This window comes from Rhinopithecus bieti, unplaced genomic scaffold, assembly GCF_001698545.2.
Source record: "Rhinopithecus bieti isolate Rb0 unplaced genomic scaffold, ASM169854v2 scaffold_22, whole genome shotgun sequence".
Classification (NCBI taxonomy): domain Eukaryota; kingdom Metazoa; phylum Chordata; class Mammalia; order Primates; family Cercopithecidae; genus Rhinopithecus; species Rhinopithecus bieti.
The window spans coordinates 933361-959544 of record NW_016803136.1 but is presented as its reverse complement, the minus strand read 5'-3'; the positions used below and the strand labels follow the sequence as shown (position 1 = coordinate 959544).

General features: G+C 53.2%; 1 protein-coding gene across 7 annotated transcripts in view; it reads left to right on the top strand.

The window, feature by feature from the left end:
- The window catches only part of ABR (ABR activator of RhoGEF and GTPase), a 233597-nt gene that overhangs the window by 86914 nt on the left and 120499 nt on the right, over positions 1-26184 (top strand). For 6 of the 7 annotated variants that reach the window (XM_017864294.1, XM_017864376.1, XM_017864635.1 and 3 more), the window contains exon 2: positions 25157-25341. In XM_017864294.1, the coding sequence (XP_017719783.1) occupies positions 25157-25341 (185 nt within the window). Of the gene's footprint in view, positions 1-25079; positions 25342-26184 lie in introns of those variants that run through there. The other variant, XM_017864686.1, reaches the window with a different exon arrangement.

The following is a 26184-nucleotide window of genomic DNA, read 5'->3' as shown; positions in this document are numbered from 1 at the left end:
CCAGGTACATATGCAGAATGTGCAGTTTATTTATTTATTTTTGAGACGGAGTCTCGCTCTGTCGCCCAGGCTGGAGTGCAGTGGCCGGATCTCAGCTCACTGCAAGCTCCGCCTCCCGGGTTTACGCCATTCTCCTGCCTCAGCCTCCCGAGTAGCTGGGACTACAGGCGCCGCCACCTCGCCCGGCTAGTTTTTTGTATTTTTTAGTAGAGACGGGGTTTCACTGTGTTAGCCAGGATGGTCTCGATCTCCTGACCTCGTGATCCACCCGCCTCGGCCTCCCAAAGTGCTGGGATTACAGGCTTGAGCCACCGCACCCGGTCCTGTGATGTTTGCTCATTTCATCGTCATGAAACCCTGTGAACTTGGATGCTATTGTTATTCCATTTTGAAGGGAAAACAGAGGCACAGAGAGGTTATGTGACTTGCCCAAGGTCACGCAGGTGGTAAGGGGTGGAGCCTGGGATTCAGGCCCAGACAGTCTGGCTGCAGAGCATGAGCTCTGAACCAAAATGTTCTCCTGCCTCCACTCTTAGCTTTTAGAAAGATGACAGGAAGTTGCTTGCATGACCTCCTTGCCCCCAGGAGTGTGTGTTTGCATGTGTGTATATGTATGCACACATACGTGCACCAATAGCTCAGCAAGGGAGGGAGGCTCAGGACCGGCCGGGCTCGTGGGCCTCTGTGTTGATGGCTGGGTTTGCGGAACCTAGGGAGTCCTGCTGCACCATTAGGATGTCCTGAATTATCATCGAGGTCGTAAACCCTATTGTCGATATGGACTCTGGAATAGGATTGCGCTGTTATCCCTGGGGTAACTTGTTCCGTTGGTCAAGTTATTGGATCAATTATTGATGCTCCTCCCTTCGTTCCTCCCTGCTTGTGTGGTTCCCAGCAGGTGGGGTGCCCTGTTGCCTCTGGTTTAGAGCTGTGGAGGATGTTACTGCAGACTGTGTACCGGGATTGCTCACCCATCCTTGTCGAAGGGCCCTGGACTCCCAAGAAGGAGCTGAGAGCTAGGGCTGGGAGTGGACGGCGGCCGCCGGAGGAGTGAGAGTGGGCAGTGTGCTTGCCATGCCTGGGGCCCGTCTTCCTGGGCCTCTCTTGGCGCTTGGGCAACCTGTGTGTTGCCCACACACGTGCCGCTGCTTGCAGCTCCTGGCGACCACCCTCCTACTTTCTGTCTTGCTGCATCTGACTGCTCTAAGCACCTCTCCGGGGTGGAATCATACAGGACAGTCTGCTGCAATGCCCGGCACACAGCAAGTGATCAGCACACCTGGAACACAGACTTTGTACCTCCTTTCCCATTGTAGGCAAAAGATGAGAGAGGAGATCTGAACGCAGGCCTTGCACTGGCTTGGCCAAGCGCTGTGTTGTCTTTCGCAAGATGATGAGCTCTGTCAGGTGGTTTACAAAAAGAATTCTGACCCACTTGGGCGCGGTGGCTCATGCCTGTAATCTCAGCACTTTGAGAAGTGTGTCAGCCCTTGAGAAGACACCTGACAAGCTGGCCTTCCTTTCGGTGTCTCTCCCAGGTCGGGACTGTGGGGAGAAATCATAACAACAGTGACAACAGCAGTGACAACGTCGGTGATGACAATAACAGCCACTAACGTTATACCACGTGCCAGGCCCTGTTCTTAGAACTTCGCCTGAACTAACTCATGTAACTGTCACACACTCTTTATGGAATGGTGTTGTTATTGTTATTATCTTCATTTTATAAATGAGGACACTAAGGCACAGAGAGGTGAAGCAAGTTGCCCCAGGTCACACAGCTAAAACTGGGATTGGAGTGTGGAGAGCCTGGCTCCTGGCATTTAGAGCTGACAGGTGCCCGGCAGCCCCTACCTAGGGCCGAGCTGAGCTTGTCTTGTGCCAGGGAGTTGGCAGCAAAACAGAAATGAGCTCTGGGCCGGGCACAGTGGCTCATGCCTGTAACCCCAGCACTTTGGGAGGCAAAGACGGGCAGATCACCTGAGGTCAGGAGTTTGAGACCAGCCCGGACAACATGGTGGAACCCCTTCTCTACTAAAAATACAAAAATTAGCGGAGTGTGGTGGTGCACGCCTGTAATCCCAGCTACTCAGGAGGCTGAGATAGGAGAATCACTTGAACCAGGGAGGTGGAAGTTGCCGTGAGCTGAGATCGCGCCCCTGCACACCAGCCTGGGCAACAAGAGTGAGACTCTGTCTCAAAAACAAAAACCAAAACCAGAAATGAGCTCTGGAGGTGGGATCTGCCTTTGTAATTCAGAAGGTAACTCCCAACCCCTCTGTAGAAGCTGGGTGGACTCCAGGCCTGGTTCAGCCCCCGGCCTCCTGTCAGTGCACATGCAGGGGTCTCTGTCCCCAGTATTACTCCTTTCCTGTCTACTTTTTTTTTTTAATTTAGATTTTATTCTATTTTTTAAAATTATGGCAAAATAGGCTCGGCGCGGTGGTTCACGCCTGTCATCCCAGCACTTTGGGAGGCTGAGGCGGGCGGATCACGAGGTCAGGAGATCGAGACCATCCTGGCTAACACGGTGAAACCCTGTGTGTACTAAAATACAAAATTTAGCTGGGCGAGGTGGCGGGCGCCTGTAGTCCCAGCTACTCTGGAGGCTGAGGCAGGAGAATGGCGTGAACCCGGGAGGTGGAGGTTGCAGTGAGCCGAGATTGCGCCACTGCACTCCAGCCTGGGTGACAGAGCGAGACTCCGTCTCAAAAAAGAAAAAAAAATTATGGCAAAATACACATGCCTAAAATTTGCCATCCAGTGTACACATCAGTGGCCTGAGGCACCTTCACACTGCAGTGCAGCCATCAGCACCCTCCATCATCTCCGGAACTCTCATCTGGCTAAACGGAGACTCTGCATCTATGAAACCAGTGCTCCCCAACCTTTTTGGTCCCGGCTTGGTGAAAGACAGTTTTTCCATGGACCGGGGAAGGGTGGGGAGCGCTTTCGGGATGGAACTGTGAACCCTCGCACACGCAGATCACAGCAGGGCTCGCGCTCCTAGGAGAACCTAATGCCGCGGCTGCTCTGACGGGAAGTGAGGTTCGGGGTAACGCTCGCTCGCCTGCCGCTCACCTCCAGCTGTGCAGCCTGGTTCCCAACAGGCCACGGACTGGTGCTGGTCCATGCCCGGGGGGCTGGGGACCCCTGTATTAACCAACAGCTCCCCGTTTCTCCAGCCCCCAGCTCCTGGCAACGACCCTCCCAGTTTCTGTCTTGATGAATCTGACTGCTTTAAGCACTTCATCCGAGGGGAATCATACGGTATTTGCCTTTTTGTGACCAGCCTCTTTCACGTAGTCTAATGCCTCCAAGGTTCATCTATGTCAGAATTGGCCTGTGTCAGAATATCCTTCCTTTTTTAAGGCTGAATAATATTCCGTTTTCTGTAAAGGCCGCGTTTTGTGTATCTATTCATCCACCCATAGACACTTGGGGTGCTTCTGCCTTTTGGTGATTGTGAATAATGCTGTTAGGAACGTGTGTGTTTCCCTGATGACTTTTGGGGTTACTTCACTCGTCAGCAGCAAGCAGGCCATCCTTGAAGCTTACTGTGGGGTGGGCCCACTGATCAGCCTGGTGGGGAGTGGGTGGGTCATCATGCTGGCCGGGAAGGCGTGGCCCTCGGGTGCCAGCTTCTACCCAACACTAAGCCGTTGGTGCTCCTGGCTGTTACCTGCTGGCTGGAAGACATTCCACCTTGCTCTCCCGTCTTTCCCCAGAAGAGGGTGCTGGGTTTCTGGTTCTCTCCTGAACAGGAAAAGGGCGGCTGCAGCCTGCCATGAGGCTGGCGTGGGTGGGGTTAGGAGAAAGGACTGTCAGACGCGGTGTTGGGAAGTGTGTATGACGCTTCCATGAGGGTGGGGTTGGTCTGCTGAGCATACATGGAATGGCTGAGTGGGAGCAGGGTGTTAGGGTAGCTGGTCATGCCGTAGAACCAAATTAATGCTGAAGGCCGGGCGCGGTGGCTCCTACCTGTAATCCCAGCTCTTTGGGAGGCCAAGGCTGGGCAGGCAGATCACAAAGTCAGGAGTTTGAGACCAGCTTGGCCAACATGGGGAAATCCCATCTCTACTAAAAATATAAAAATTAGCCGGATGTGGTAGTGGGTGACTATAATGCCAACCACTCAGGAGGCTGAGGCAGGAGAATCACTTGAACCTAGAAGGCAGAGGTTGCAGTGAGCCGAGATTGTGCTGCTGCACTCCAGGCTGGGCGACAGAGTGAGACTCCATGTCAAAAAAAAAAAAAAAAACCCACAAATTACTGCTGAAATCCTCATCACTTAACACAAGCAAGGCTACTGCTTGCTCACAGTGGTCCTGGTAGACAGGGGCCTCTGCTCCCCGTGGTCATGCAGGAATCCAGCCTGATGGAGACGGCACCATTTGGAATGTGTGGCCTCCAAGGGTCACAGGGGGAGGAGAAAAGGGAGAAAGAGCTGTGTGTAATTTTCCACTGTTTAGCCATGAAATGAAACCTGTCACATCCACTTACATTTTGTTAGCCAGGACTGATCACCTGGCCCTGTCCAGGGACTGCCAAGGGGCCAGACGGTACAGCCTTCCATGTGCTCAGAAAGGCAGAACAGTGGAGATACTGCTGGGCACTGGTCGTGTTGACCACATAGCAGCAAATGGCTTATGTGAAGGATGAAGGCCCTTGAGGAGCCTGCTCTGTGGCCAGGGCAGTGGTGGCAGTAGTGGCAGTGGTGGCGTGGTGGCAGTAGTGGCCTGGTGGCAGTGGTGGCCTGGTGGCAGTAGTGGCAGTGACAGCAGTGGTGGCTTGGTGGTAGTGGTGGTAATGGTGGTATGATGGCAGTGGTGGTAGTAGTGGCAGTGGCAGAGTGGTGGCCCGGTGGCAGTGGTGGCATGTGGCAGTGGTGGCCGTGGTGACATGTGGCAGTGGTGGCATGTGGCAGTGGTGGCAGGTGTCTAGGCACTGAAGGGACTTGGGTGTTACTGACTTCTAGGAGAAGTGGCAGAATCATCATCATCTTCGTGTACCCATCGCTGTGCTGAGCTATTTACAGACGTCATCTCATGGAATCCCCACAGCAATCCTGTCATTCCATTTCACCTCTGGGGAAGCCAGAACGCAGGGCCACACCCTCCAAGTGATGGCTGTACTTGCTGGTAGGAAGGTGCTTATGGCAGCAGAGAGGCTGGGGGCTGAATGGAGTGTGGGGGCCAGAGGTGGCAGGGCCACAAGGAGGTGATATGTGTGTGTGTGTGTCTGTCTGTCTGCATGTGCCTGCGTGGATAGAAACAAGCAGAGACAAGCTGGCTGGGCTTTTCCCCTTCCCCAGCTCCGTGCACACTTAGCTTTGCACCACTCTGGAGGAACGGTGACGTCAAATGTCCAAGGAAGAGGCTAACCTGGGCACGTCCTCTTACCTGCCCTCCTTGAGTGACATGAGACATTGGAAGTCACAGTCACCGGTGCTCTAGAGCTGGGAATGGGGAGAAGGAGGTGACTTTTGAGGCACTCTGACAGCCCACTTCAATAGTAGAATTATGTTTAAGGTCCGGAAGGCTCCGGGTGGAGAGCCAGCATTCTGAGCGGAAGGCCGGTGAGCGTGGCCACCCAGCAGCACTGGGCAGAGGTGCGGCTGCTTCTGCAGGCCTACGTGTGAAGATGTGCACGTGGACGCCTTGGGCAACTTCTGTGGACAGGGGCAGGAGCCCGGCGCTGCGTGGCTCTGGGATTGAAAGGCGCCCTGCGGTGGAAGGCAGGGGTCGCGCATCCTGGTCCTGGCTGCTGCCACCCTGCAGGGCTGCTTTGAGAATCTCGCTGGCCTCTCTGGACCTGGCATTACTTGTGTGTTCTCTGAATTGCCTCTTCCTACTTCTCAGCACTGGCTTGACGTTTCATTTTTCGTAAATACCCTAAGGACTTACAAAGCTGTAGATGGGAGGGGGGCTCCGAGGAGGCCATCCCAGGCGGGAGCACCATTAGATGGAAAGGTCCTCCTGGGTCATCGCCTCCTCGCCGCCCCCCTTCTGCAGCTCTGAGGCCGAGTGGCATTTCCCTCCGGCGAAGACAGGAGGAAGAGCAGAGCCTTAAATCAAATCAGCCCAGGATTATTACTTGTTATCAATTCTTGAGGAGGTTCGGAGGGGAAGCAGGAAGTGGGCTAAAGCCGTTAACTCTAATGAGGGTTAGAACTCCTATGGGATTTATCAGAAGGACCTCCTGGCCCCCAGACCCTAAATAATTGAATTGGTTGTTATGGGAAGAGATGAGGAGGATTATTAGGAGATCGTATCACTCAGCCAGCAGTTACTGAGTATCGGCTGTGCGTGAGTCCTGTCCCGGGTGCCACAGACAACAGGCAGTGAGCAGCAGAGGGCCACCACCTTGCGGGGAAGACAGAATATCCCGATACCCCAAACGAACACAGACTTGCTTTCTTTGTAGAGGATTTCTTTTCTTTTTTTCTTTTTTCCTTTTTTTTTTCTTTTTTTGAGACAGTCTCACTCTGTCGCCCAGGCTGGAGTGCCGTGGTGCCATCTGGGCTCACTGCAACCTCCACCTCCCGGGTTCAAGTCATTCTCCTGCCACAGCCTCCCGAGTAGCTGGAATTACAGGTGCCCGCCACCACAACCGGCTAATTTTTGTATTTTTAGTAGAGACGGGGTTTTACCATGTTGGTCTCGAACGCCTGACCTCAGGTGATCCACCTGCCCCGGCCTCCTAAAGGTCGAGCCACCGTACCCGGCCCTAATTTTCCGGATTACAGGCATGAACCACTGCACCCGGCCCTCATTTTTGTATTTTTAGTAGAGACAGGCTTCACCATCTTGGCCAGGCTGGTCTTGGACTCAGGTGATCCAGCCACCTCAGCCTCCCAAAGTGCTGGGATTGCAGGTGTGAGCCACTGAGCCCGGCCCCCACCCCTTTTTTTTTTTTTTTTTTTTTTTGCCTGATTGACTGAATGCTTTATTGTTTGTGAAATGCTCTTTGTATTTGCTATCTCTTGTCGCTCCACAGGGGGCAGCCCTGTGAACTGCGCAGGGCAGTTCTGTCGTGCCCATTTTACAGATAAGGAAGTAGCAGCTCCTAGAGATTAGGTTGACGCAGGACCCGGATCTGCCTCCTGGCCCCATGCCCGCTTCATTGAATCCCGTTGCCTTTCCATGGGCGACTCGTAACGGACCTGGGGGCACTGGAGTCCGTGCCCACCACTGCATCTGGTGTGTCGTAGCTTAGGAGATGTTTGTCGAATGGCTGTTGCTTGCGTCCACATGCCGTCGGCTTTCGTGGTGCCAGGGCAAGGTCATACGGCCGTTCTGCAATATCGTTCCTCTATGTTCGGTGGGCACGTCACTGTCTTCCCACAGAGAGATGAGGAGTTTTAGTTCCCTCTGCCTAGGTGGGGGATTTTGTCAAATCACAGCAAACAATGGCCTTGGTCCAAACAGCAGCTTCAGTGTGGCTCAGTTGTTTCTCAGCAGGTGGCCTTGGATGGGACCCAGAAGCCTCAGTTTTCCCCCATGTCAAAGGGGGCCATTCATAGCTACTTTGACAACCTCCCTGGGCTGTGAGGATGAAATGAGATCCCGGTCGTGGGCTCACCGTGTAAAACACCGTGCAGATAATACTCAGCCTGTCCTATCCATCCCCAAGAGCTGGAGACTGGTGAAGCCACATGCCCTTCTCTGCCCAGGGCTGCTGGCCACCCTGATACCCTGGTCCTCAGCCTCTGCCCCTGATGTCCAAGACCTATGATTCCTTTGTCTCAGGCTGTGGAGCCCTCAGCTTCTCCAGGCGGCCACTTCTCCAGGAGGCTACGGTCTCTGCCTCCCTCTTCCAAGGATCTTGGAGGTAGATGATTGGATTTCATCTCCATGACAACCGGAGAGGCCATGCCGCCCGCCCATGGGGGACCTCGAGTCTGTTCCCAGAGCCGGAGCAAACCGCTCCTGCAATGGTAGCTGCCCCCCAGGAATGAGCTGTCTCCCCAGGAATGAGCTGCCCACGGCCTCTGCCTGGCATCCGGCTGCCGCTTTTCTGGGCTAATGAGGGGCTCCAGGCCTCGGGGTGAGGGTGGGGCCATCTGTGCTCCCAATGGCTGCTACAGGCCAGGCCGAGGGCTCTGAGTGAATGAGACGGGCCATCCCCCCACCCCACCCCTACCTGTCCGTGGTTCACAGTCAGAGCAAAGCCCTTTCCGTCCATCTCTTCTTCTCTTCCCAGGCGAATCCCACAGTCCCCAAGACTTAGGTCAAGCCCTGCCTCTTCCAGGCAGGCTTCCTCCCGGTGCTGACTGAGTTGATCATGCGCCTGGCTGGTGGCTTCATAGGCTGCTTCAGAGTCTTTTTTTTTTGAGACGGAGTCTCGCTCTGTTGCCCGGGCTGGAGTGCAGTGGCCGGATCTCAGCTCACTGCAAGCTCTGCCTCCCGGGTTTACACCATTCTCCTGCCTCAGCCTCCCGAGTAGCTGGGACTGCAGGTGCCCGCCACCTCGCCCGGCTTGTTTTTTGTATTTTCTAGTAGAGACGGGTTTCACCATGTTAGCCAGGATGGCCTCGATCTCCTGACCTCATGATCCGCCTGTCTCGGCCTCCCAAAGTGCTGGGATTATAGGCTTGAGCCACCGCGCCTGGTCTTTTTTTTTTTTTTTTTTTTTTGCGATGGAGTTTCGCTGTTGTCACCCAGGCTGCAGTGCAATGGCATTCACCCAGGCTGCAGTGCAATGGCATGATCTCAGCTCATTGCAACCTCCACCTCCCGGGTTCAAGCGATTCTCCTGCCTCAGCGTCCCGAGTAGCAGGGATTACAGACATCTGCCACCACGCCTGGCTAATTTTTGTATTTTTAGTAGAGACGGGGTTTCTCCATGTTGGCCAGGCTGGTCTCGAACTCTTGACTTTAGGTGATCCACCCGCCTTGGCCTCCCAAAGTGCTGGGATGACAGGCGTGAGCCACTGCGCCCGGTGAGAGTCTTAGTTCTGTTTGGCTGTAAAGACGGTAACTTCAGGGTCCTTGTCTGAAGCTGGTGACTCTTGGCCTTCCTATACATTAGAGTCACCTGGGGAACTTTTAACAGGCCTGATGCCCAGGCCATTCCATACCAATTCAGTAGGAATCTCTGGGGTAGAAGTCAGAGAGCTTCCCAACTCCCCAGGGATTCCAGTGTGCAGCGAAGATTGGAACAGGTGTCTTAGGATTCAAGTCATAAACTGGCCAGGGACGGTGGCTCACGCCTGTCATCCCAGCACTTTGGGAGTTTGAGGCGGGCGGATCACCTGAGGTCAGGAGTTTGAGACCAGCCTGACCAACATGGTGAAACCCCGTCTCTACTAAAAATACAAAATTAGCCGGACGTGGTGGCGGGCGCCTGTAATCCCAACTACGCGGGAGGCTGAGGCAGGAGAATGGCGTGAACCCGGGAGGTGGAGGTTGCAGTGAGCTGAGATTGTGCCATTGCACTCTAGCGTGGGAGACAGAGTGAGACTCCGTCTCCAAAAAAAAAAAAAAAAAAAAAAAAAGAATTCAAGTTGCAACTACTCCACCAGCCTGTGCTGAATGATGGAGGCTGACTGGTGAACAGCAGAGTTCGCTGACACAACGTTTGCTGTAGCCTGAATTCATTGCAAATGACCAGAGCTCTGGTTTGCTTTTCAAGGGCTGGGAGGTTCCTAAGGGTTCTTGGTACTCAGGAAGGACAGCAGGGGAATAATGATAACAGCTGCCATTTAGTTGGCGCCAGCTTTGGGTCAGGTGCCTCGCATGGCATATATTTTCTCATTGCAACCTCACAAAAGCTTCATGAGGTGTACATCTTGTTTTTATCCCCATTTTAGAGATGAGAAAACCAAGGCTCTGAATGGTGAAGTAGCTTGCCTAAGGTCACATGGCTAGGAAGTGCTAATCTCGGGAATGGAACCCGAGTCTGATTCCAAAGCCTCTGCCCTTGACTATTGAGCTGTCCCGGCTCCCCAGCCTCTGCTCTATCAATCAAAGAGTGGGGGCCCCTGAGAAGGAGGTGGCTCGTCCTGTAGGAAAGATGCTGGTTTCCAGGATTCCTCCCCTTGGAGCCATGCCCTGACTGAGGGGCCCCCGAAGGTATTAAATATCTCCTGGATCAGCTGGGGTCACCTGGACCCTGAAGATGTCCACTCTCCTGTTTCCTACGACACCCACTCGGCTTCAGCCGACCTCTCTCAGGACCCTTCTGCCCTGATACTGTGCCCAGTTCTTTAACCTACATCATGTTATTTAATGTCATTCTCACAGCCACGCTGTGACATGGTATCGTTATCCTCATCTTTTTTTTTTTTTTTTTTTGAGACAGAGTCTCACTCTGTCACCCAGGGTGGAGTGCCATGGTGCAATCTCAGCTCACTGCAACCTCTGTCTCCAAGTGCAGTAGAAGATTGGCCGGGCACAGTAGCCCATATCTGTCATCCCACCACTTTGGGAGGCTGAGGTGGGCAGATCACCTGAGGTCAGGAGTTGAAGACTAGCCTGGCCAACATGGTGAAACCCCGTCTCTACTAAAAATACAAAGATTATCCAGGCGTGGTGGTGGGTGCCTGTAATCCCAGCTACTCGGGAGGTTGAGTCAGGAGAATTGCTTGAACCCAGGAGGTGGAGGTTGCCGTGAGCCGAGATCACGCCACTGCACTCCAGCCTGGGTGACAGATTGAGACTTTGTCTCCAAAAATAAATAAATAAATGAACAAATAAGTGCAGTAGAAGATAATGGCCTTATTGCTGTAGGTGAGGTGGTAGATTCTATATCTGAGCCACCATCCCTGCTAAAACTGCCCCAGACAGGTTGATCCGGTACAAGTAGCACCCAGGAAGTGGCAGCCACGCTTCTGCTGGCCGGTTCCCTGGTTCAGGGTCATGGGCCTTCCAGATCCACACCTGTGGTCCAGACTCTGCTGTCTGGCTGCCCGTTGGATCTTCTGACAGGGATGACCATGAGTCTTCTCAGTCCAGACATGTCTCCACCTGGACTTAGGGTCTGTTCCCCAGGAACCAGCTCCCCCTTCCTGTCCATCGCTCAGTACTTCAAGCCCAGAGGACCCTCCTGTGGCCTCATTTTCAGTCAACTCTCCCATCGCTAGACTTTGCCCTTGGTTCCCACCATGGTCACGTTTGACAGTCCACGGAGGGACGGTTTGCCCCGTTCCACATCATCTCATGCACCACAGTTGGCTTCGTTTTCCTGAAGTCACCTCTGAAGTCACCTTGCCATTTTGGCATCCGTGGCTCCCAGTGTGCGTGCAATCGGACTCTTCAGAACCATGTTCCAGGCCCTCCGCAGTCTGAACCCTCCAGAGCTCGGCTTCAGCGGTACCAGTGTATTCATCAGGGCCAACCTCTTGCGTCCTGCATGCTGAGACCCTGCTGCAAATGAACCTTTTCCTTCCTCACACCCTGTGACTGTTTGTTTCTTCCATGTGAACCCTTGAGGGCAGCCCACCCACTTCGTTTTTGGTATTTGTACGAGTCCTACATATTGTAACAGTTTAAGAGCAGAGGTCGTGGAGTCAGATGACCTGGGTGCCTCTGGTTGCCCACCTGACCGCCGTGAAATCCTGGGCGAGTAACTTCACTCCCTGTGCTTTTATTTCCTCCATTGTCAATGAATCATAATGGTGCTGAGGCAGACATTTAAAAATAAATACGTATTTATTTACTCCAAGAAAAGTAACAGGCAAGGCAAGGGTTAAAAAGAAAAAAAAACAGGCCGTGCGCGGTGGCTCACGCCTGGAATCCCAGCACTTTGGGAGGGAGAGGTGGGTGGATCACGAGGTCAGGAGATCGAGACCATCCTGGCTAACACGGTGAAACCCCCGTCTCTACTAAAAATACAAAAAAGGCCGGGCACGGTGGCTCAAGCCTGTAATCCCAGCACTTTGGGAGGCCGAGACGGGCGGATCACGAGGTCAGGAGATCAAGACCATCCTGGCTAACACAGTGAAACCCCGTCTCTACTAAAAAATACAAAAAACTAGCTGGGCGAGGTGGCGGGCGCCTGTAGTCCCAGCTAACGTAGTCCCAGCTACTCAGGAGGCTGAGGCAGGAGAATGGTGTAAACCCGGGAGGCGGAGCTTGCAGTGAGCCTGAGACTGCGCCACTGCACTCCAGCCTGGGCAACAGAGCGAGACTCCGTCTCAAAAAACAAAACAAAACAAAAAACAAAACAAAATTAGCCGGGTGTGGTGGCGGCGCCTGTAGTCCCAGCTACTCGGGAGGCTGAGGCAGGAGAATGGCGTGAACCCGGGAGGCAGAGCTTGCAGTGAGCCTGAGATTGCGCCACTGCACTCCAGCCTGGGCAGCAGAGCAAGACTCCGTCTCGAAACCAAACAAACAAACAAAAAAACCAATTTTTTTTTTCTGCCTAGCAAGCTCACTTTAAGGACAGTTATAAGATAACGCTGGTTAAGAAGCCAAGGCTAAAGAAATGGGCTCCACACACCCGCCTTTTAGAGCAAGGTTGACGGAAAAAAGAAAGATTCCTTTACTGTTACTCCTTTCCCTGGCTTCTTAAGCATAACTGTGTTTTACAAATGTCTGGATTTAGCCAGTCCTTATTTTTCTTTTGACGCAGCTACAAGGCCACAAGTTATGCACTATATGATTAACTGCTTTTGTTTTACTGTTGTTAAGTCTGCTTATAAAAACCCCGCTCTGTCTTTATTCAGTGCTTAGCTTTATAGATGCAGATCCACGGAGCTGGTGCGTACCTAAAATAAACAATCCTTCTCTTCTCCATATCGGTCTCTCCGGTCCTCAGTTTCCCACAACAGTACAACTTAGATTTTAAATTTTTAGGACATTTTTCATGCAGAGCATGGTGGCTCATGCCTATGATCCCAGCACTTTGGGAGGCCACGGTGGAGGACTGTTTGAGGCCAGGAGTTTAAGACCAGCCCGGGCAACATAGCAAGACCCTGTGTTTACAAAAACATGTTCGAATCAGCCAGGCATGGTGGTGCACGCCTGTGGTCCCAGCTACTTGGGAGGCTGAGGCAGGGGGATCGTCTGCGCCCAGGAGTTCGAGGCTGCAATGAGCTATGTTTGCGCCACTGCAAACATAGCTCCTGGGCAACAGAGCGAGACTCTGTCTCTAAAAATCAAACAAACAAACAAAACCTTTTCTTTTCTTTTCTTTTTTTTTGAGACGGAGTCTTGCTCTGTCGCCCAGGCTGGAGTGCAGTGGCCGGATCTCAGCTCACTGCAAGCTCCGCCTCCCGGGTTTACGCCATTCTCCTGCCTCAGCCTCCTGAGTAGCTGGGACTACAGGCGCCCGCCATGTCGCCCGGCTAGTTTTTTTTTTGTATTTTTTAGTAGAGACGGGGTTTCACCGTGTTAGCCAGGATGGTCTCGATCTCCTGACCTTGTGATCCGCCCGCCTCGGCCTCCCAAAGTGCTGGGATTACAGGCTTGAGCCACGGCGCCCGGCCTACAAAACCTTTTCAAGTGCACCAGTCTTAAGCATAGAGCTTGGTGAACATTGCCGTAGGTCTGCTTGTGTAACTAACACCCAGATCAAGATATGGAACATCCTCAATGTCCCATAAAGTTACCTCCTGCCCCTTTCCAGCCAACACTCCCTGTCCCCATCATCCACCCCCAGACAACCACTGTCATGGACTTCTATCACCATCCATTTGTTTTTGCCTGTTCTTGAGCTTTGTATTTAGGCTGATGCAAAAGTAGTTTAGAACTGGACGCGGTGGCTCATGCCTGTAATCCCAGCACTTTGGGAGGCTGAGGCACGTGGATCACCTGAGGTCAGGAGTTCGAGACCAACCTGGCCAACATGGTAAAACCCCATCTCTACTGAAAAAAAAAAAAGGTCGGGTGCGGTGGCCCACACCTGTAATCCCAGCACTTTGGGAGGCCGAGGCGGGCGGATCACGGGGTCAGGAGATCGAGACTATCCTGGCTAACACAGTGAAATCCCCTCTCTACTAAAAATACAAAACATTAGCCGGGCGAGGTGGCGGGTGCTTATAGTCCCAGCTACTCGGGAGGCTGAGGCAGGAGAATGGTGTGAACCCGGGAGGCGGAGCTTGCAATGAGCCGAGATTGTGCCTCTGCACTCCAGCCTGGGCGACAGAGTGAGATTCCGTCTCAAAAAAAAAAAAAAAAAAAATTAGCCAGGTGTGCTGGCGCGTGCCTGTAGTCCCGGCTACTTGGGAGGCTGAGGCAGGAGAATTGCTTGAACTCTGGAGGTGGAGGTTGCAGTGAGCCGAGATCGCAGCACTGCACTCCAGCCTGGGCGACAGAGTGAGAGTGTCTCAAAAAACAAAGAAAGAGAGAGAGAGAGAGAGAGAAAAGGAAGAAAGAGAGAGAGAGAGGAAGAAGAAGAAGAAGAAAGGAAGGAAGGGAAGGGAGGGAGGAAGGAAGGAAGGAAGGAAGGAAGATTGATTTAGTGTAGTGAGGAAGGCTTGTTGAAAGCCAAGACAGGCTGGAAGCGGAGCCTCTTGTACCAGTTAGCCAAGTTGTGAGCGCACAGAAGTGTTTGAAGGAATTGAAGGTGCTCCTCCAGTGAACACAGGAGTGATAAGAAACACCCCATTGCTGATATGGAGACAGTTTGAGGGTCGGATAGAAGATCAAACCAGCCACAGCATTCCCTTGAGCTGAAGCCCAATCCAGAGCAAGGCCCTCGTGCTCCTCAAGTCTGTGAAGGCTGAGAGAGGTGAGGATGCTGCAGAGGAAAGTTTGAAGCTGCCAGAGATTTGTTCATGAGGGGTCAGGAGAGAAGCCTTCTTCGTAACAGGAAAGGGCAAAGTGAAGCAGCAGGTACGGATGGAGAAGCTGCAGCCCGTTGTCCAGAAGATCTAGCAGAGACTGTAAAGGAAGGTCACTGCGCTAAACACCAGATTTTTGGCCAGGCGCCTAAATCTGATGGTGGCTCACACCTGAAATCCCAGCACTGTGGGAGGCCAAGGCTGGTGGATCACTTGAGATCAGGAGTTCAAGACCAGCCTGGCCAACATGGTGAAACCCTGTCTTTACTAAAACTACAAAAATCAGCCAGGCCTGGCGGCGCACACCTGTAATCCCAGCTACTCAGGAGGCTGAGGCAGGAGAATCACTTGAACCTGGGAGGCAGATTGCAGTGAGCTCAGATCGCGCCACTGCACTCCAGCCTGGGCAGCAGAGCAGACTCTCAAACAACAACAATGGCAGCAAAACAAAACAAAAACAAAACATCAGATTTTCAGTGTAGACAAAACAGCCGTCTTTTGGAAGAAGACGTATGTAGGACTTTCATCCTAGAAGAGGCGTCCATGCCTGGCTTCGAAGCTTCAAAGGATGGAAGGACAGGCTGACTCTCTTGTTAGGGGCCAAGGCAGGGGGTGAGTTTAAGCCAGTGCTCACTGAACATTCCGAATATCCCAGGGACTTTAAGAATAATGCTCAAACGATGGTATTCTTCACAGAAATGGAAAAAAATGCTAAAATGTATATGTAACCAAAGCAAAAATAACAAAACTGGAGGAATCACGTTACCTGACTTTATTTTTTTGAGACAGAGCCTTGCTCTGTCGCCCAGGCTGGAGTGCAGTGGCACAATCTTGCCTCACTGCACAACCTCCGCCTCCCGGGTTCAAGCGATTCTCCTGCCTCAGCCTCCCGAATAGCTGGGAATACAGGCAGGCACCTGCCACCATGCCCGGCTGATTTTTGTATTTTTAATAGAGTCGGGCTTTTACCGTGTTGACCAGGCTGGTCTCAAACTCCTGACCTCAGGTGATCCTCCCGCTCCAGCCTCCCAAAGTGCTGGGATTACAAGTGTGAGCCTCCGCACCCGGCCTCTTTGAGGACTTTGGATGCTGCTTTGGTGGAATAATGGTCAGGGCTGGCTCCTTCAGCTGCTCTTCCCTCTCTCACTCCCATCCTCAATTCTTGGACAGAAAAGAAGTTTATCACCTACAAAATCAGCCTTTGTATCATCCTTGCGACGGGCTGGAGGGTGTCACTCCAGCCTGGGTGACGAGTGAAACTCTGTCTCAAAAAAAAAAAAAAAAAAAAAAAAGAAAAGAAAGAGAATAAAAAATAAAGTTAGTAATATTCAGCAATGATGTGACCGGCAAGAGCCTGCAGAGGGCCATGGGCCAGGTCACCTGTCCTCACTGAGTCCTGAGCAGCTCCTGGCTCAGCCCACGAGGCTCTCAGGAGCAGGTCCCTGCCTCCTCTCCAGCACGGCCCTCTCCCCCTCTGCTCACTGTGTTCTAGCCCTCCCAGCTATTTATAGCCCCCTCCAGGGGCCCTGCTGTTTCCTACTGTGTGCCACTGCCAAGCCTCCTCTCACTGCCTGAAACTCTGCTCCTGTCCCCCACCCGCCTGGCAGGCACCCACACAGCTTTCAAGATCCAATTAATGACATTAATAATAGCAGCTGAGATGGATTGGGTGCTTCCTATGTGCTAAGTGCCTTAGGCGTGTTATCCAGTTTAACCCCCCCAGCGGCCCGTGCGCCTGATCCTGTGTCGTCCCCCGTTTCACACGCATGTGCTAAACCCATATCCATGTAGGAGCAGCCGCCCTGTGCCAGGCACTCTTCAGAGGCACAGAGAGGTTAGGAAGTGCCAGAGCGTGGGCTGGAACCTCCGCTGCTGGACCGCAGGGTCCCTGCCCTCAGCCACAGCAATGAACTGTCTTCCTTAGCGTGGCACCGAAGCCTCCCCAGCTACCTACCTCCTCGTCCCGAGGGTCGCCCACTGCCTCCCCTCTGCCTCGCCGGGCCTTTGAGGCCTCTGTCATAGTATCTCGGAGATTTGATTGCTGATTGGACTACCTTTCTCTCTGGGCTGTAAGGATATTATTTGCAAACGTGTTCATTTCAAGCAGCAGAAAGCACAATGTCTAGGGACTTCCATTTCCCATTAGCAAGAAATGAGACGAGCTCTTCCTAGTGCGGCTTAGTAGCTGAACAATATGAGGGAAATGGCTCTGTTCTTTCTTTTATGTATTTATTTAATTTCATTTAATTAATTAATTTATTTTTATTTTTTGAGATGGAGTCTCATTCTGTCGCCCAGGCTGGAGTGCAGTGCCACGATCTCAGCTCACTGCAACCTCCGCTTCCTGGGTTCAAGCGATTCTCCTACCTCAGTCTCCTGAGTAGCTGGGATTACAGGTGCCCGCCACCATACCTGGCTAATTTTTGTATGTTTAGTAGAGACGGGGTTTCACCATGTTGACCAGGCTGGTCTCAAACTTCTGATCTCAGGTGATCCACCCGCCTCGGCCTCCCAAAGTGCTGAGATTACAGGTGTGAGCTACCGCGCCGCTAATTTTTGTAGTTTTTGTAGAGATGGGGTTTTACCATCTTGCCCAGGCTGGTCTCGAACTCCTGACCTCAGGCGATCTGCCTGCCTCGGCCTCCCGAATTGCTGGGATGACAAGCATGAGCCACGTGCCCGGCCTCTGTTCTTTCTTGACCTCTTCCTGGGGCAGCGGTAAAGCCGCTGTAACTCCAGTCATCACCTATGAGTTCAAGGCAAAAAGTCCCTTTATAATCATCAAAGTCAGGGCCTTGCCAGAGGCCCCAGCATGCTTCCCTTGGGTCTCACTGGCCAGAATGGTGTAGGGCGGCCATTCCTGGTTATAAGAGAGGCAGAGAAAGGGGGTATCTTGCCTGGGCCTGGGCTGTTGCCACTTCCTAGAACATGAGTGTAGAGTAAGCAAGGATGAAGGGAAGGTGGGTGTTGGGTGTCTGCCATGCCGTAGAGAGCGGAGACCGTATATTCGTTTTTGACAAATTTCCAGAATCAGAATGCTCTAATGATTTCGTGTGGTAGCCTTCCAGCCTTTTTTCTATGCTCATACGTTTTTACTTTTTTCAGACATTGTAACATACTGTACATTACCGTTATTAATCTTTTTGTACTTGATAAGATACTATTCATCATCCATATAGTTTTAATGCTATATAGCAGCCCATCTTGTAGAAAACCATAATTGACTCAACCAATCCCATAATTCAGGTTGTTTTTAATATTTCACACTTACAAACAGCCCTGTGACTTATAACTTTATTTTTATGTTCATTTATAATTAGTATCGTAGATCATAATCTTATTACGCTGGGTGTAAAGCTTGTACCAACCACTAAACCTCTTGATACCAGTTACCAGCTTGACTCTAGAAAAGTTGTGCCAGTTATAGGCAGTGTCCAAGAGTTTCTGCGAGTACCTGTGCCCTGACAACTATGGATATTGTCATTATTATCTTAAAATCCTTGCCAATTTGATACGAACAGTGAAAACTATATAGAACTTTACCTTTTCTTTGATTACAAATGAGGTTAACGTTCTTTTTAATGCACTCTGAATATCTGTAGTTCTCTTTTTAGTTTTCTGTTCATTTCTCTTACACATTTAGAAAGTTGAGGTTTTCATCTTTTCTCATTGGCTTGTAAAAGTGCATTATTGGCCAGGTGCGGTGGCTCACGCCTATAATCCCAGCACTTTGGGAGGCCAAGATGGGTGGATCACGAGGTCAGGAGTTGGAGACCAGCCTGACCAACGTGGAGAAACCCTATCTCTACTAAAAATACAAAAATTAGCCGGGCGTGGTGGTGCATGCCTGTAATCCCAGCTATTCGGGAGGCTGAGACGGGAAAATCGCTTGAACCTGGCAGGCGGAGGTTGCCGTGAGCTGAGATTGCGCCACTGCACTCCAGCCTGGGTGACAGCGAGACTCTATCTCAAAAAAAAAAAGTGCTTTCAGTATTCAAGTATTATCATAATATGCGGTACACAGGAAAGTTCCTAAGAGAGGGCACAGAGGAGGCAGATTTGAGGGCAAAACAGGATTTCATCAGGTGGACAATGGGTAAGGAGGGATATATGTGAGAGAGAGAGAGAGTGAGTGTGTGTGTGTGTGTGTGTGTGTGTGTGTGTGTGTGTGTGCATAGAGACAGGGTCTCCCTGTGTTGGCCAGGCTGGTTTCAAACTCCTGGCCTCACGTGATCCTCCTGCCTCGGAGGATACCCCACATCATAGTGCTGGGATGACAGGCATGAGCCACCGTGCCCAGCAAGGAGGGTTTTCTAGGCACAGGAGCAGCATGTGCAAAGAGGGGGGAGCTGTGTGCGTGTCAGGCACTGCATTTGTGTCTTAGTGCTGCGATTAGAGATTGCCATGAACTTAATGACTTAAAACAACAGAAATTGATGTTCTCGCAGTCTGAAGACCAGAAATCTGAAATCAAAGTCCCAGCCAGGCAGGCGGCGGCCCCTCCCCAGGCTGCCGGGGCAGAGTTCTCACTTACTCCCCTCTCCCAGTGTCCGGTGGCTCCAGGCATTCCTTGTTTGGTGGCAGCCCCACTCCAAACCCTGTCTCTGTCTTCTCCTCTGTCTGTGTCTGCCCCTTTCTTTTTCCATAGGGACACAGCATTGGATTTAGGACCCACTGGTTAATCGATGATGATCGATCTTATCTTGAGATCCTTAATCACATCTACAAATAATTGTTTTCCAAATAAGGTCATGTTCCCAGGTCCCGGGAATTAGAGTCTGGACATACCTTTTGGGGGCGGGGAGAGGCACTACTGAACCCACTGCAGGGAGCTAGAAGGAGTCTGACGTCACAGGGCAGGAGAATAGGACCCTGGAAAGGTGGAGCAGGTGCTGACCACATAGGGCCTTGAGCTGAGGAGCGGGGCTGTGCCCCTAAGTGATTGGGGAGCAACACGGTCCGATTTGTGACCTGGCTGCTGTGGGGAGGGTGCTGGAATTGTCCTTGTAAGAGTTGGTGAGGGTGGGGAGGAGCGGGGATGCCTCACAGGACAGGAGATAAGGGGCAGGAATGGGGCGGCATCTGGAATGGCTCCCAGGTTTCAAACCTATGTGTGTGGTCTGGCGTATTAACTTCGGGAAAAGGCTGAGTTTGAGGCTCCCAAAGGTGGAGATGCCCAGGAGTCTGCAGCCCAGACTTCTCCCGGGAGAGGAAGGTGAAGCGGGGTTGACGGAAGCTGGCAAGTACCAGTCCCTGCCACCACCCCCATTTTATCATGAACAATTTTAAGCACACAGAACAGTTGAAAGAATTCATTAGTGAACACCCAGTCACCTGCTGTCTAGAGTTCCCAATGGTTATTTTTCTACACTTGCTTTATCACACACCTGTCCATTTGTCCATCCCTCTGAACATCATCATTCCATCTTGTTTTTTTGTTGTTGTTTGTTCGTTTTGAGACAGAGTCTCACTCTGTTGCCCAGGCTGGAGTGCACTGGCACAATCTCGGCTCACCACAACCTCCACCTCCCAGATTCAATCGATTCTCCTGCCTCAGCCTCCCAAGTTGCTAAGACTACAAGGCGCCCGCAACCACACCCAGCTAATTTTTGTGTTTTTAGTAGAGACGGGGTTTCACCATGTTAGCCAGACTGTTCTTGAACTCCTGACCTCGTGATCCGCCCGCCTTGGCCTCCCAAAGTGCTGGGATGACAGGTGTGAGCCACCGCATTCGGCCCATCTTATTTTTTATGTATTTCACAGTAAGTTGCAGAGAGTCGTCGTACACGTCACTCCAGCATGTCACTCACTGGAGCTCAACATTTACTGAAGTGAATGAGTCTTAAGCACTGCCTGATAAATCTTGATGAATGCATTCGCCTGTGTGCCTCAAGCCCCGTCCAGATATGGAGAACTTTTGTTATCTTAGCCCAGTGGTTCCCCTGTGCTCATTATAATGAACTCCTGTCCCCACTGCACCCTCCAGAGAGAACCATTTTTAAAAATTTTTTTCAGCCATGGATTAATTGTGTCTGTTCAGAACCTCATTCGTGTGGAAGCGTGTGGGTTCTGGAACCTCATACATGTGGAAGCGTGTGGGTTCCAGAACCTCATACATGTGGAAGCGTGTGGGTTCCAGAACCTCATGCATATGGAAGCATGTAGGATGTGCTCTTTCATGCTGCTTCTTCCATTTAGCATAATGTCTGAGAGGGTCACTTATGTTATTGTGCCTTTTCATTGCTGGATGGTATTCTGTTACAAGCATCTATAAGGTGCTTTTTTTACTTTTAAGTTCTGGGATACATGTGCCATGGTGTTTTGCTGCACCTATCAACCTGTCATCTAGGTTTGTTTGTTTTTTTTGAGATGGCATTTTACTCTTGTTGCCCAGGCTGGAGTGCAATGGTGAAATCTCAGCCCACTGCAGCCTCCGCCTTCTGGGTTCAAGTGATTTTCCTGCCTCAGCCTCCCGAGTAGCTGGGATTATAGGCTCCCACCACCACGCCTGGCTAATTTTTTTGTATTTTTAGTAGAGACGGGGTTTCACCATATTGGCCAGGATGGTCTTGAACTCCTGACCTCAGATGATCCTCCTGCCTCAGCCTCCCAAAGTGCTGGGATTATAGGCATGAGCCATTGCTCCTGGCCCCATCGTCTAGGTTTTAAGCCCTGCATGCATTAGGTATTTGTCCTAATGCTCTCCCTCCCCTTGCCCCCCCACCCTCCAACAGGCCCCAGTGTGTGATGTTCCCCTCCATGGGAACAGCAATTTTTAAGGGATAGGTAGAGAAAGAAGATTTTGCCAAGGAGCCTGAGAAGGAACAGTGACAGTCACAGGAAAAGCACCAAAGTGGGGTCGTCAGGGAAAAATCACCTTAGGTTTGACTGCGGATAATAGAAAAACCAAGTAACAGAGGCTTAAATAGCATTGGCATTTTTTCTTTCTTTTATGTAAAAACATTCAGAGGTACTCCATCCTGGGGTGGGCTCCACTGTGCCATCAGTGACCTGGACTCCCAGCTTTCTGCTCAGCCATCTTCAGTGCTGGCTTCTATCCTCGGCTCACCTCATGGTTTGGGATGGCTGCTGGGGCTCCAGCCATTCCATCAACTCTCCAAACCAGCAACAGAAGGAGGAACAAGGGCAGTGTGGGTAGTGTACCTTTTGGCTAAATCAGTCTCTTTCAGCAGCTTCCTCCAAGTTCCACACGTATCCATGTAACCTCTCCTGGGCCAGAACGTCATCATATGGCTCACACCATCAGGAAAAGTGTCTTTGAACTAGCCGCTGGGTGCACTGCCCCTCTGAATACAGTAGGATTTCTGTTAGTTGGCGGGGAAATGGATAGTGGCTGCCAGCAGCCTTGTCTGCCTTTTCTTCTTTTTTGAGATCTGGTATGCAAGCCACTGTCTGCTCAGCATACCCACCTGTGGCCGTTGGAGACTGAAGCCTGTGCTCAGTTAGGTCCCCGTCTTCCTCCCCCAGGGCTCCTGCCTTCTCTGAGGATTGGTTTCCCCATCTTTTCTGTACCCCTTTTCCTGGCTGGAGTCTCCTGGGCTCTCACGGTTTTGTGGGGGCAGAAATGAAAGGCCCTGGAAATGTTCGCAGACCAAGCACTTTTGCTGCGCCTGGGCCTCCCCCCCACCAGACCCCGTCCTCAGGGCCCCCATGTTCACCTCCATGGTCAGCCCCCCTTAACGAGCAGGGATATGGAAGGGGACTTCTCTGGAGTGAGATTCAGAGGGAAAGAGAGGGCATTTGAGACCTGCATTCAGATCCTGTGACCTTCAGCAATTGTATGTAAATTGGGGAAAGAAAGAAGTGCCGCCTCCCGAATCCTCCAGGCTGGAAGGAGCAGGAGATTGCAGGGCCCGTGGTCCTCTGCCCTGAGCAGGATGAACCGTGCACATGGGGAGACTGGCAGAGAGACCTTTAGCCGCCTTCCCTGCCGTCCCTTCCCCCCGTGCTGTCGGACGATCTCCCAAGTGTGTGGGTTCCATTCCTGCGACCCCTGGGAACTGGTCAGCGTAGAGAAGAGTCTGCTTGGTCGGCTGGAATCTAAACTGTGGGCAAGGCCGGGGTCTACTATTGCTTATTTTCCCTGTCCTTAACTCCAGGCACCAACAGGGCAGCCTGCAGCCTCCTGGAGAGGAGGAGGCAGGAGGGAGGGGCCGGTGGGAGGCTGCCCTCCATCCCCTCCTGTGCTTCTTCAGAGTGAGGGGGTCTCACCAAATGGCCAGACCCCTCTCGGAGCCAGACTCAGGCCAGCTGGGTGCTGCTGTGCCTCTTCCTCCTCCCCCTGGAAGGACCAGAGTCAGTTCACATCCTGCCAGCCACAGACACAGGTGTCATGGCCTCCAGGGCACTGGGCCTTATGTCCTAGGTGTGTGACATACACGCATCTCAGTGGGAGGGCGTCCTGGGTCCTGCCCAGGTGTGTGGCATACACGCATCTCAGTGGGAGGGCGTCCTGGGTCCTGCCCAGGTGTGTGGCGTACACGCATCTCAGTGGGAGGGCGTCCTGGGTCCTGCCCGGGTGTGTGGCGTACACACATCTCACTGGTAGGCATCTCTGGGTCCTGTGGTTCTTCATACACAAGCCTGTGTAGGGAAAAAACTAGTCCATGTCCTCTGGCAGCTGAATGGGGCATTGGCTCAGGGATGAGGAGAGGCAGCCGACAGAAGCAGGTGCAGCGAGCCTGGGGGAAGCGTTCGGCTGCCAAAAGGCCAGATTGGGCAGAGCATGGCTGTGGCCAGGCTTCCCGGTGACCTGTTGACACCATTCTCTGGCTGCTGGTTGCCTGTGGGCTGGGGTGTTGTGACAGCAGAGGGAGGCGCTGGGGCCCCCGTGGAGAACTTGGCTGGCTGGGACTTGGCTGAAGCCTCAGACCTGAGACAGACGGTGCGATCCTCTGCTCATTCATTCACTCCACACACTTTCCTGAAAGCCTGCCACAGGTGGGGTCATGGATGCTGGCGCACAGTGATGACTGAGACGCCCACCTCCTACCCCAGGGGCTCAGGGACAAAGGGGCAGGATTCACTAAGGTGCTAGGGGGCCAGGTGCCATAGGGCGACCTGGAGGAAAGGATGTCTGGGCAGATGGCAGGGCAGGCTCAGCCAACCTCCCCCATCACACTGCACAAGATTCGAAGATGCCTGGCCAGGGAGTCCCGCCTGGAAGATACCCGGGGAGTGTTTAGCAAGCGGATGCCACCACTGGGCAGTCCAGTGTGTAGGAAGCTCCCGCTGGCCCCAAGGCTGCCGGCACAGTGATGTTTGTGTCTCCAGGACACACTGTGGTGCCAGTTCCCGCTGGCCTGCACGAGTGCCAAGTCTTACCCCTGTCCGAGTGTGACAGGGGTGTCCATCCCCCCGCTGGCGGCCCCAGCCCAAGGAAGTCCACCACGGCCCCTGGAAGCAACACTGTCATGTTCTCCATTCCTGGTCGTGGCGGGTCAGGGCTGGGGAAGCAAACAAGCCAACGGGCAGGGGCCGGTTTGTGGGAGGGTCCCTCCTGCAGCCTTGCTGGTGGGGCTGGACGCAGGGCCCTTTCCGAGGCCACCCTCGTAACCCTTTCGGAAAGTGTGAAGCCCTGAGCTGCTGCCCTGCACACCCCCCTCGCTGCACGGGCTCAGCCTCCCGTCCCAGGGTGGGTGGGCTCCGTGCCTGGACTCTGGAGCCCGTGTGGTGCTGGCAGCCCTGGGGGGTTAAGTGGGCTGAACTTCCCAGTCGCCTTTCTGTCCCTCCTCCTTTGAAGGAAGCCCGTGTTGGGGTGATAGAAATAAGTGCCGGCTCCGAGGAGTCTGCTGTGAACCCCTGTCCCTGCCAGGCCTGGGCACAGCTTCCTCACCCACGCCCTGTTGCCTTGGACTCCGTCCTCCATGCAGGGCCTTGTTCTGAGGACTGAGGGCTCCCCTCCCACACCCCAGAACCTGCCCTGGCCCCCTGGAGGGAGTGGGCTCAGTACAAATGGTACCCAAGGGAGGGCCACAGGAAGTGACATCGCCCGGCCCCCCCCCACCTCCTTATTCCCTATAAAAAGCAAAATGGTGACTCAGAGAGGAGAGTTGGAAGCGTCCTGCCTCCTGCTCCCACTGTTAATTTTTACACTTGGAATTAGGCAGAAGGCAAAGAAAACAGCAGCTTGAAATACGCGGCTGACATGCTCTTCAACGGGTAGCAACAGCAGAGCCGCTCCTCCCCGCCTCCCAGCAGCCCAGGAGCGTGCAGAACCCAGTGCCTGCCGGCTCTCCCCGGCCCCTCACCAGGCCCAGGCCCCCGCACAGCCCCCGTCTGGGCCAGGCGTGGATGGTGCGGCCGGGGCCATGGCAGCCGGGGGCCGCCGCCGGCGCCCACTGCGCTACCAGTCCCTGGCAGCTCTGGTGGAGGATTCTCAGTGGCCTTTCTTGTTCCTTGTCTCAGACTTCAGCTACGGGACGGACGAGTACGACGGAGAGGGGAATGAGGAGCAGAAGGGGCCCCCGGAGGGCTCAGAGACCATGCCGTACATCGACGAGTCGCCCACCATGTCCCCGCAGCTCAGCGCCCGCAGCCAGGGCGGGGGGGATGGCGTCTCCCCGACTCCACCTGAGGGGCTGGCTCCTGGGGTAGGTACACTGGCTTTTCCTTCTGGGTTTGGGGAGGGGTGACGGGAAGGCCTGGGCGTCGCAGGCCAGGCCCTGCTTGGGTTGGTCTTGAGAGATTGGGACTGGAGACATTTGGACCTGTCCGTTCTTGGTGCGTTGTCATCTCGTCCTGGCCCTGGGCCCCTCTCAGGCTCAGGCTCCCCTCCCCATCTGCTTTGCCAATGCTGCCACCCCTGTCTCTTCCCCCCCTACTAGCCATCTGCTCCCTGGGCCTCCCAGACCCCTCCCTGCCTCTTTCAGCTTTCCCCCGTTAGCCTCTTTCCTCAAGAGGACCCAAGAGAGAACCAGGCTCTCCTCCCCTCTGCACCCAGGCCGGGCAGTGGCTACATGCGTGGCCCGTGGGCTCCAGGTACTCGGATGCTGCCCCTGCAAAGCCAGCCTGGGCCTGGCACTCCCTGTGGGTGCAATGAGCTGCCCCTCCAGCCCTCCTCTTTTCACTTTGGAAGGGAATCAACTCTGATGGCGTCCACCTCTCCTTGTTGACAGAGACGAGAGCTCTGCTCCGGAGAGAAGCCTTGTAGAAGGAATATTAAGTATGTACTCTGAGAGAGGCCAGGGATAGAAACTGTGGAGGGTTTGCAGTCCTTGTCATTAACGTGTTCTTGGCGACAGGGACTGACGCTTTCTGGGTGCAGCTTGTGTGTGCGCATCAGAGACACATGAACGAGCAAAACAGATTCTGGGGGGTTGTTTGCCTGAAGCTGGGGAGAATCCAAGCTGGTCCTCTGGTCAGGGGTGTGTGTTGCAGGGGGCGGTGGGAGTGCCCCATCCTTGCTTGGTCAGGGCTTCTCCGGGCATGTTTTG